Raw genomic sequence first — 11,840 nt, 5'->3', positions numbered from 1 at the left:
GCACAACACAAATCCCTTTTCAATTCTATACACATCAAACCGTGACCATACCTTCCACAACTCATCTTTAATGTCATGAACTTCATACAATTCTGTCCATAAACATCCCAGCCCTAAATCCTTCCCGAATATACACATACCTTCATCTAGCCCAAACATACCCAACAATTAACACAAACCTAGCCTAAAATATTAATCCCAAAACCAAGCCAAACATTCCCCAAAAAGTCCTCACATACAACCTAACCTAGACCTCACGTCATTACCATACACAACCCTATCCAAAAATAGCCAAAAAAACCATTAATATCAAAACCGAATTTGAGATTCCAAACTTAAGATTTTCAAGCTAAAAACGATCCAAAATAAAGTTAGCCTTACAGAGGTTTCCATCAATACGATTGTACCGATTTATGAACGGTAGTTTACTGGAAAATATAACATTGTCGATTGTGTTGAAAACCTTATAAGTGCCAAAAATACCTAATTTTCATACACTTTTCATAGCACTTATCCCATCCAAAAATGTGAAAACCAACTTAATTCAACACTTTTTAAATAAATTTTGTGTGTTTGAATATTATGATTTTTTGATCACCTCTTGTCTAAGTTTTCTTTGTTTAGTAGGAAATTGGACCAAAAAGAATGATTAGGCTTGAAGAAAGAAAGTTTGCTTCACCTTGAAGAAATCATGCCAAAAGTACATGACACATGTGTGCTTAAAACTAAGTATGGTAAGGTGCGTGCTTAAACTTAAGCATGAGTAAGAAACTTGGTCTTGGTTGGAAGAAATTAAAGTCAAAGAAAAGCTGCCCACAAAGCTGTCCAACCAAGCACAAAGTTGTCCAGCCAAACACCAAGCACTAGGCCAGGTCAGGCAGACTGCTCAAGCAAGTAGCTGAGCGTGGACCAGGTCAGCCAAGCTGCTCAAGCAGGCAGCTGAGCGCGCACCAGATCAGATTAGTCTGCTCAAGCAGTCAGCTGAGCGTGGGACCAGGTTAGTTAAGTTGCTCAAGCAAGCAGCTCAGCGTGGGATCAGGTTAGCCAAGCTGCTCAAGCAGCCAGCTAAGCGTGGGACCAGATGAGCTAAGCACCTGGCCCACCAGAAAAATGGTTGCTTGGCCTAGAAGAATGTTATGTCATGAATAACGTCACAAGCCAAGCACCCAACCAAAGCCAACTTTTTGACCAAGCTTATGACCTCATGCATGAGACAAGCAAGTAGGAGGTGTCACCATGTATGTAGCCTAGCCCATAGTAGAATGTCTAAGCTAGCTGGCCAAGATGGGACAAGCTGCTGACTCACCAACTTGGGTGTGCCAGAAAGTGAGCTAAGCGGTCGGAAAGGGGGGCTAAGCGGCCTGCACTTTGCTTATAAAAGGCACACTCATTCCTTCACTTTAACACATTGTACATATGTTGTAAATTCTTCTTCTTCTTCTTCTCATTTCAATTCTCTATCTTTTTAGAGTGTTCTTGGACTGTTCTTAGGCTTTTAGTTCATAGAAATTCAAAGGGAATGCAGTTGAAAAATGAGGTGGAAAAACACAATTTTGTAACATCATTTGAAATCAAAAGCATCTCATCCTTGGATAGATGGTTCATGCTCCTACATATTGATTTGGAGTATGGTGTAAGGTTATTTCTTCTCTTTATTTGTATCATCTTTTGAATTCAATACATTCAAGTTACTATTTTTGGTTAAATTTTGATTCTTTGTGAAGTTTTTAATGCGGTTTTAGCTTAATCACCTAAAACTTGATTTAAAGATCCAAAAATGCTTCTTCTTAAAGTGTTGACAAGTGAACTAAAGAGGATAACCTACACATTAGTTCACTTGCCATATCAAGCATCTATTTTAAGCAACTTATGTTCAAGGCTATATGATGTTAATGGAGCCTGAAGTATGGTGTGACAAACTACTCCGACGAGTGATACTTAACTATTATTTAATGAATTACATAAGGTTTGAAAACCATCTTATCATTTTAGGACACTAGATGAAGGATTTAGAAATGGTGTGTGGAATTAACCGAAAGTATAACACATAACTTGTAATGTTTTCAAAATCATTTGAGTCAAGAAATAATTCCATCTTTCAAATCAATTTTACCCTCTTAGTTCATAAAATCACAAAAACAACTTTATATGTTACTTTCTTACTTTTGATAAAATATACAAAGTATGAGTACATTTCTATTAGGAAATTCCTTGTGGTTCGACATAACCCTATATTATACTACAATTGAATCTTGAAAGAGATGCATATGTAAAATAGTATAGTGTTAACTTATAAATTTTATTTGTTGACTTATAAATCAAAGTGCAATTTAATTCATAAATTGTAACTTTGTGAAAAGGAAAAATACACAGTTATAATGAGTGGTCTAACTACTTTCTTTTACTTTCTGTCATTTATTTTCTACAACTAACATTTATTTTATGTCATTTACATTTCTACAACTAACATTTATTTGTTGCTTTATTCTTTATACCAACCCTTCGAGAGAAATGGTACGGTTAAATTCTAACTTTATTGTTTTACTTATTTGTTCTTTACCAACTTTCCATAAGGAAGTAGTTTGATTAATAAAGGAAAACGAAAATAAATATCACTTATTATCACTTGTATTAAACTGATAAATTCATACAATTATACCGACGTTGGAATTTATTCCAACAAAGCCGAGATGGTATGAAATTGTTAATAATTCAATAAAGCTAAGTTTTTTTATTAAATGAACATTCTTGGAACCATTAAACTGTCATTGGAATTTATTCCAACAAAGCCGAGATGGCGAGCAAAGAATCGACTTGTCATTAAATAAATCAATCAGAAACTTGCCTCAATAAGTAGCAAGAAAAACTCTTTCAACAGAACCCAGATGGGTACCTAGTCTGTGTGACTTGGCTGGGGGGACACTATGGATAAAGATTGATCTATTAAGGGAAGGGGTAGCTCCCTTGAGCCAACGGAACTCTTTGCGATAACTTGGTGACCTTTGACACTACCTTGAAGGCATAATGTTCAAAGTGATATGGCATTTATCTTTGCCGACCAGAGGGTTTCCGATGCTACCAAGTGCACGATATTTTGAGAATAAGTTACCAATGGTGGGCATAGCGTTGTATTCATCATATCCGCTTCCTAAGAACAGCATGGCACTAGTCAGTCCTAACTAGTGTCAGTACCATTGTTGTTATTAATGCATTAGGGTCCTACTAGGGGTTAAATCTCCATGCATTCATCTAGAAGATTAGTCGTCGAGCTAAAGGAAAAGTACGAGTAATGCATCCATCATGACATCATCATGTGTTAATATAATCATGATAAATAGGCAAATTTTTAGATCTTTGTATGATGATTTTCTACATTTATATTATGTTGATGTGTATACATGTATGTATATATATATATATATATACATATATATATATATAGATACTTACTCTCCAACCCACCATTATAGGTAGTGATGGGCTCTAGGGCTCCCTTCGTGGATCCTCCATATGTGATAGAGATAGTGCCTCTCCCTCGTGGAGAGGTTGAGGTTATTTGTCGGTATCGAGCAGTGTTCTGGGGAGACATAGATATACGAAGCACACATTCAGAATGGTTTAGAGTACCACTCCCTTGCTGCTCTATCATGCGAGCAATATACGTTATGCACATTCAAAACGACTATGAGTTACAACCGATACCTCCTCCTACTCCTATCAGGTATGTTCCTCCCCCTGCCATTCCTCTTGGTTTTTCTTCTGCTTCCTCTCATCATTTCAACCTTAGGGCTGAGCCATTACGAGACGTCCTGATATCTTCGGTGATACGTCCCATTTCGAGACTATCAGTGGTCCGGGGGAGTCGTCCTTAGAAGACTCATGGGGTTTCGACATGTCAGTGGTGTTGGTGTTTTTCTACCTCAGAGACTCACTTGAGTTCATCCATCCCCATTGTGAGGAGAATTCCGGAGTACGCTCCAGGATCTCCTTCTCACGAGGTGTGTGGACGGAGTCGTAGTGAGAGGACTAATACCCACAACCCATGAAAGAGGGCCCGATTATCTCCTTCACTAGATTTCTCCCCCTCACCCATCAAGCCTACTATCGATAATGCCGTGATATATGTTTCCAGTAATGAGGACGAGCTAGAGAGTGCCTAGAGGAGGGTAGTGTAGGAGGGCAATAGTGTGAGGAGGTCAGACTGATGCAGTAGAAGTCTGTGTATACATAACGTTACTATATAGTATTTTGGCACTTATGGATAGTCTAGTGTACACCCAATTGTAGAGATGTTTTGTTGCTTATATGTATATAACCACTATATCAGGACTGACGTGTATGTGCTTGTAATGAACCTATGTATATGGTGACTCATAATTTACTTTTGGGACTATGTATATAGAGGTGGTGTTGAGAGACTAATCTAATGCCACCAACTATGTGATTGTCTTGTTATAAATATATCTATACATGACATGCCTACATTATATTAAAAAAAACTACGTACTATTTTTAATACCCAACTTGTAATTAATCAAGATCATGGTCGACGTTTTTGTACATAATTTCATTTCTATGGCAGGAAGGATGTTTCAAATACCATAAGAGCCAAGTGGCAAGATTGTGGAAACCAAATATGAGTCCATTCAAGCAGCAAAAGTCATTACAAACTATAGGATAGTAACAATCAAATAAAAATTAACAAGATAAATATAAATTATAACTAAGTTCAAATAAAATGAAACTAATTAAATATTAGATAACACAATTCTCATCTAACAAGCACCACCAAGTTTGGAGACTTCCTTTACTTGTAGCCTTTGAACCAACCTGAAGCCTTAGATTTAGACCTCCCATGGTGCCATCCATCTGATCATCATTGCGCTGGTTTCGACGTGATAATTTATTGGTTCTGGCCCTGCAGGCATAAGGCTGGCTCAAAATGTGTCCATGCATGGAGTTAAGGCTTGTTGTATTGACCCCAACTCGCTCACTATGTGGCCTAACAACTATCACGTGTTGGTTGATGAGTTTGATAATCTTGGACTAGATGATTGCTTGGATAAAACATGCATGGCCTATGGCTTGTGTTTATATTAATGATAGTAAGACCAAATATTTGGACCGTTCTTATGGTAGGGTTAGTAGGAAAAAGCTTAAAGAGAAGTTGCTTGAAGGGTTCTCCAATGGGGTTAAGTTTTACAAGGCAAAGGTGTTGCATATTGAGCACCAGGATTTTGAGTCTAAAGTTGTTTGTGATGATGGGGTGAAGCTTAAAGGGAGTTTAGTTGTTGATGCTAGTGGATTAGCTAGTGATTTTATAGAGTATGATAAGGTGAGAAAGAGAAACCATGGTTATCAGATTTCTCATGGTATTTTGGCTGAGGTGGATGATCACCCTTTTGATTTGGATAAGATGGTTTTGATGGATTGGAGGGATTCACATCTCGGGAATGAGCCATATTTGAGAGTGAATAATTCAAGATGCACTACTTTTTTGTATGCAGTGCCGTTTGATTCTAATTTGATATGTCTTGAAGAGACTTCACTTGTTAGTCGTCCAGTATTGTCTTACAAGGAGGTAAAGAAGAGAATGGTAGCAAGGCTAAGGCATTTGGGAATCAGAGTGAAGAGAATATTGGAGGATGAAAAGTGCTTGATTCCAATGGGAGGACCTCTCCGGCAGGTCCCTCAAAATGTGATTGGTACTGGTGGGACTTATGGGATAGTCCACCCTTCCACTGGCTACATAGTGTCTCGAACAATGGCTCTAAAACCAGTTGTAGCGGTTGCAATAACTGAGTGTCTTGGCTCCACCAGAATGATTGGGGGAAAGTGCTTTATGCTAAAGTTTGGAATAGCATATGGCCAATTGAGAGCAGAGTGGACAGGAAATTTTATTCTTTTGGAATGGAGGACAAAATCACGTAATGTGTCCGTAATATTGCGATTGTAATGACCGTTGCAATCATATCACACTATAATTGTGATATGACATCGAATTATAATGATGCGGTCACATCGGGCGACAGCGCAACCGCATACGACAGCATCTGGGTCGCATCGGACCGCATCGAATTCAAAAATATTTTATTTATTTGTAAAATAATTTACATCGCAATGGCAGCATTCCGCATCACAGCGACCACAATAACTAACAATAGCAGTGACCATAATCGTAATTGTGACTGCAATCGCAATTTAAAATACTCGAATTCAGACTCACTTGAAGTTTGATTCGAACGGAACCAAGCATTTCTTTGATGCATTTTTTTGACTTAAGGCCTTATTACTGGCAAGGGTTCCTATCTTAGAGGTTGAGTTTAATGGAGCTGGCTTAGTTAAGCATATCACTCTATGGATGTTCCACAGATCGGTCCAGATATGATAATGTCACAAAGTGTCCCGTGCCATTGGCTATAATGATGCGCAACATTGCTCTGGAATCTATTGGATGATGGATGCTGTGAAATTCATGTAGAAGTTAATTTTTTTTGTTTTTCTCCTATTTGAATTTGCTTAATCTAATAATGTAACTGCTGAAAATTTATTTAGGATCAGCTGAATATGAAATAGACATCCATCTCCTATGCATATTATGTAGTTTGACTCTTTTGTCTCTGTAGCTATGGTTTATACGTGCTTTATGTTATGACTGGGAAGTTTTCCCTTCTACAACAGTAGTCCCCAATGTTTCAGTGGCGTTTGTGAAAAATTGCAAGAAAATGTAGCAGATATGTCCGAAATTGTGATGCGATGTTGTTTCAGAGACTCACAAAACTACGACTACAATTACTGTTGAGAAATACAATTTAAAACACGTGAAATAGTACTACAAAAGATACCCCTCTTCAGCATTTTTGCTAGAACAAATTTTGAAATGAAGCAAAATCTTCATTACTTCAGTTATGTCTGACATCTATGCATCCATATACTTGTTAATCTGGAGTATTTCTCCATTTTATTCAACTCAACCATGAGAGTTCTGGAAACTATACTGTAAAATCCTTTTGTGATGCTTTTGAAAGAGTTGGTTTTGGAACCAACAGCTGGCAAATTGACAGGTTTATCAATAAATTTTTTCTCACCAAAAATTATCAATTTTTGTTTGTGCTAGGTTATTTGATATTGAGGGATCATATCAAAACATAATTTAATATTCAGGGACATTCACTTACTTTTGTTATGAGCTTACTATTTCTCTCAGGCAGAGTTACTTTTGTTAATGCCTCAATCTTTGAAGGATCATTTAGACATGTGGAATGTATAAGGAAGTAAATATGGCACCAAAATATGGAAGTTGATCCCTTACTCCATAGTATGATGATCTATTTGGATTCACAAAAACAATCTCCTTTTCAGCAATAAGGTATTTGATCATCAAAACACTATTGAGATGTCTCGAATTCATGTAGAATGGTGTATCAAATCCAACAGGATTCAATGTCCCTACTCAACCCAACAAATAAGTGACAACCTTGTTGAAATCAAACTGTTACATAAACTCGAATCTTGTAGTTCGTTCAATTCGATACCAGCTCCAACGATTAGAAAAATTTCAGGTTTCTTTTCAAAATTCATTCAATTCGAATCTTGTATTTTAATGCACTTCTTTTCTGCTATGACTTTGACATAAGGAATGCACTCATTGAAAGCGATTCATCATTAGCTGTTGTATGGTTAATTAGGAATTAAGGATTCAAATTTAAATTGCACTTCATTTCTGCTCTGACTTTGATAATGCTTCCAATAATCAAATTTTAAAAATAATCGGTTTATTTGTTGTACAACAATTTAAATACAAAATAAACTAATTCAATTACATGACTTTGATGCATGAATTTTCTCTGAGCAAAGAACGATTCTTTGGTTTGTCCTTAATGTGTGCATATAACAGTTTAATACATTTTCTTAAATTACGTGTGAATAACATGGAGTAGTCTCATTTATTTCTTTGAATGTTAAAGTATTGAGCGTGTACAAGATTTATCTTTACACTCAATCCTGTAAAGTATTAAGCATGTCATCTTCACATGTGGTGTTCCGTGTGAACACCACAGCTTGTACTTCATCTTGAAGCATAAACATTGAATAATATAGATTTAATTCTATGTACATATACACATACAGTTATATAATATATATTCCTGCTATTAATATTATAAACAAATTTCTGGCACCAGTGTTCCATTGATCGTCCCACCAATGTTCTTGCATGTTGAAGTTGCAGTTTCATTGTTGTAGGTTAGGTTTATATCTTGCAATTTGATCCCTTCACATGGATAACTTGGGCTGCAATCAAATGTTATTGCCTCTGGTGTTGCAGAAGTACCTTGTATGTTGTTATAAGTAACTCCGCTAATCTTAATTCCTGAAGTCTGTTATATATAATCCAACAAATTAATTAATCCAAATAGAAAATTATAGTTAATTTTAATGTTTTAAACTACGATTATGTGATCTGAATTTTTTTTTGTGGCATATTCAATGTAACTGCATCATTATGATTCGGTATCACACTATAATTTCGATATGATACGGTTATGATAATCATTGTAACTGCAATATTGATATGGTACTAATTTTGAAACTATGACCAATATTAATTTTTCTTGTTAAAAATTTAATTTGCAATGTGAACTTCTTTAAGTATAAAATAAAATCAAGATATATGATATTGGATAAATTATGATTACCTGGCCAGGGCAACCTAGTTTGTGAGGACAATAATTCTGGTCAATGATTATGGGATTCTCAACGTTGTTCATTATGATGTTTTGGAATAGAATATTCCTAACGAATCCTTTGCTTGGTCTGGCCCATGATTTTATTCTCACCCCATTATCTGATCCAGTGAAGATGGCATTCGTAACAGTCACATTTTCAACTCCTTTTTCCTCCATTTCTTTACCCAAACTTCCAATGCTGTGCAAAAAGTTAGTACAGATTGTTAGACACTTTTACGTTTCCAATAGTGCAGGTATTCACCAAGTTCAATGAATGAATTATAGAGATATGATGCTTCTGTTTCAAGACAGATATCACTATCACATGTCTCTAATCCTAATTCATTCCATATCCTAGGCCAATTATATATTGGCACATGAATAGAAAAAATGTTAAAAAATAATAAGTAATATTAATGGATACTATTGGGATAAATGATTTCGATCCTCTATTTCTAGTTACTGGAAATCAATTTAGAATTAGGATTCTCATGTACTCACACGTGTGTAGCATTGCCTTTTTCTGTTTTCCCTTATTTTAGTTAGTTAATTAATTTGTTAATTGAGTTGAGTGTGCAGCACGTCTCAACATAACTTGTAAAAAAAGTTCAGCTTTGGCTCCCAAATTCAATGAGAAATTAAGAGATTGATTCACTGCAATTTCTGTTTTATCCTACAGATTGAATTTAAATTCAACACTGATTTCCACCCAAGTTTCATCATGCGCGAGACTCTAAAAACATAACGTTGTAAACTTTTACAAAAATTGGATGAATATAGTTACAACTGAGGTACAATATTTCTACGTGGAATTCAAAGACCTTAAATGTTATGCCTTCAATAACAATTATAGACCTAGATTTAAAACATCGTGGACTATTGACTAGTCTAATCAAACATATTCTTAAAAAAACAAAGAAATATTTGACTTTTGATTTGGAATTCAACAAACATTAAAAAAGTTTAAATCATTTCTTAGAAAAATGTAATTGTTTTATTGCCAACATTATCAACAAAACATAGCTTCAAAATGACTATAATCATAGAACTAACCTTACACCATGGCCAGGGCCACATTTGATGTGGGAAATGAAGAGATTAAAAGTGGCATCAGCAATGGATATGCAGTCATCCCCAGTTTGAAGGGTACATCCAATGATGGTAACCCCATTTGAGCGTTCAACATGAATGCCATCGGTATTAGGACTCTTGGCTGGTGCAATAGCCCTTACGTTTTTTAGAAGAACATTGTTGCATGTGTTGATCACAACGTGACTATGCTGGCTATTGATTGAAGTTATTCCACTAACCACTAGGTTATTCACCGAGTTAAATGTTATTGACTGCAATTAATTAAAGATTATTCAATGGTGAATAATAAAGATTAATTAAACATTAAAATATATACGTTCTCTAATTTTCACCTCTTAGTATTTTCAGAAATAATGTTTTTTAAAGTTTATTTCTAAATTTATGAAGAAAAACTTTATATTCTAGATCACTTACAAAAGTTTTAAATTTTACCTCACAAATGCCATTGTTATGTTTAGGGAGTCTTAATGACATTGTAAATACAATTAGAACACATTTTATTATATTTTTCAGACTACGATTATAAACACAATTTAAAACACTAGTATTAAATATAGCTCAATTAATCATGTATTAACTTTAGTTTTGCATGTGAGTCATAAAATACATTGTAAGAGATGATTCAAAACAATTCAACTCAGAAACTAAGGTCAAAATGGGGAGCAAACACATAAACAACTTAATGATAATGTCTGAAAATGTATGCAAATGCAAGATTATATACGTACCCTTGCTCCTACAGGACAACTCTTTCCATATCTCCTGCAATCCCAAAAGCCAGCACCTTTAGCATCCAAATAGCCACCAGAAACGACAAGATTGTCCACATGATTAAACAAAATCCAAAATCCTGAATTTCCAAGTGCCCTATAATCTTGAGGAGCCACAAGAGTCCCAGCTATTAGGACTGTGATTTGGCTCTTGCATGGACCTCTAAAGTTTATGGCATTCAACAAGAATCTCCCTTTTGGCACATAAATAGTGGCAGGGTTTGGGCTAGTACATGCTGATTGCCAAGCCTTTATGAATGGTCCTGTAGAGTCAAATTTTCCATCTGGTTTTGCTCCAAACGCAGTCACATTATATTTGGAGGTTGGAGTTGCATGTGAAGAGACAAACAAGGTTATGCATAATAAGATATATAAGTTAATGCTAACAATAGCAGCCATTATTCTAAGTATGTTATGGAAGAAATCTAATGATGGAAAACACTAAGTGGAATCGGGTATGTTTATTATTAGTTGGAGGACACTAGAATGGTACTTGAAAACTTTACAATACCAGCATATATATATATATATAAGCATGCATGCATGTATATGTGCTTCATTAAGTGATTGCTTCGATATGATATATTATTCAAGTACGTTATAATTGCTTTGATAAGTAGAATCGTAGATAAATCATTTTGTCGAATTAAAATAAGTTAACATATAGAAGATGAAAATATAAACATGAGATAAGCCGATTTCTTAGATTAACGAAAAGGGTTTAATTAACTTGAGAAAAAAATAACCTTTACTTAATTCTAACCAAGCTTGAAATTACGCCAAAACCATGTACAATATGAAGGATAGAGTATTTTTTAGTTGTTTTGTATCACACTTTACTACAAGGTCAATCAAACATAATCCAAACTGTTCTCGCTCTTTTCACGGATTTAACTGTGGTTTTCCCTTAAATCATAGTGTGCATATATGATGATGTCAACCAACATTTTAAATTGTGGTTGCCTTCACAAATGTGATAATGATTGTGGTTACCATAGCACTTGTGATACAGATTGCAGTTGTTGCAATGTGATTTATTTTATAAATTAAAAAATATATTTGAAATTGATGTGATTTAATACGGTTCGATGTGGTTGCATTGCAGCCCAATGCAGCTGTTTCCCAGTGAATCGGAGTCACAACACAATTGCGGTGTGATGCGGTTGCCATCGTCACCACAACCGTAATTGTCACAATATTGTGGTTGCATCAGATGATCTGGACCATGATTTAAATGACTGTTGTCAACACT

The 11,840-nt window shown here is 35.3% G+C and overlaps 1 protein-coding gene and 1 pseudogene across 1 annotated transcript; one reads left to right on the top strand and one right to left on the bottom strand.

Annotated features, from left to right (window-relative positions):
• Positions 1 to 3,476: 3,476 nt before the first annotated feature.
• LOC109341104 lies at positions 3,477 to 6,458 on the top strand (annotated as a pseudogene).
• A 1,540-nt stretch (positions 6,459 to 7,998) lies between these two features.
• On the bottom strand, positions 7,999 to 10,987 carry LOC109341102 (polygalacturonase-like). Its single transcript, XM_019578912.1, has 5 exons — positions 10,547 to 10,987; positions 9,780 to 10,069; positions 8,697 to 8,925; positions 8,168 to 8,378; positions 7,999 to 8,072 (listed from the first exon to the last, which is right to left on the bottom strand). The coding sequence occupies exons 1-5, from the start codon at positions 10,985 to 10,987 to the stop codon at positions 7,999 to 8,001; spliced, it is 1,245 nt and encodes a 414-aa protein (XP_019434457.1).
• Between the last annotated feature and the right edge of the window lie 853 nt (positions 10,988 to 11,840).

This window comes from Lupinus angustifolius, unplaced genomic scaffold (genome assembly GCF_001865875.1).
Source record: "Lupinus angustifolius cultivar Tanjil unplaced genomic scaffold, LupAngTanjil_v1.0 Scaffold_369, whole genome shotgun sequence".
In the NCBI taxonomy this organism is placed as follows: Eukaryota; Viridiplantae; Streptophyta; class Magnoliopsida; order Fabales; family Fabaceae; genus Lupinus; species Lupinus angustifolius.
This window is presented reverse-complemented; position numbering and strand designations above follow the sequence as displayed.

What these genes read in the sequence shown, in the direction of transcription:
- LOC109341102 (XM_019578912.1), bottom strand. Translation starts at nt 10,987, where the DNA reads ATGGCTGCTATTGTTAGCATTAACTTATATATCTTATTATGCATAACC. An exon ending in GTTGTCCTGTAGGAGCAAGG is followed by an intron (nt 10,070 to 10,546) that starts GTACGTATATAA and finishes AATTAATTGCAG; the next exon opens with TCAATAACATTTAACTCGGT. An exon ending in AACTAGGTTGCCCTGGCCAG is followed by an intron (nt 8,379 to 8,696) that starts GTAATCATAATT and finishes TATATATAACAG; the next exon opens with ACTTCAGGAATTAAGATTAG.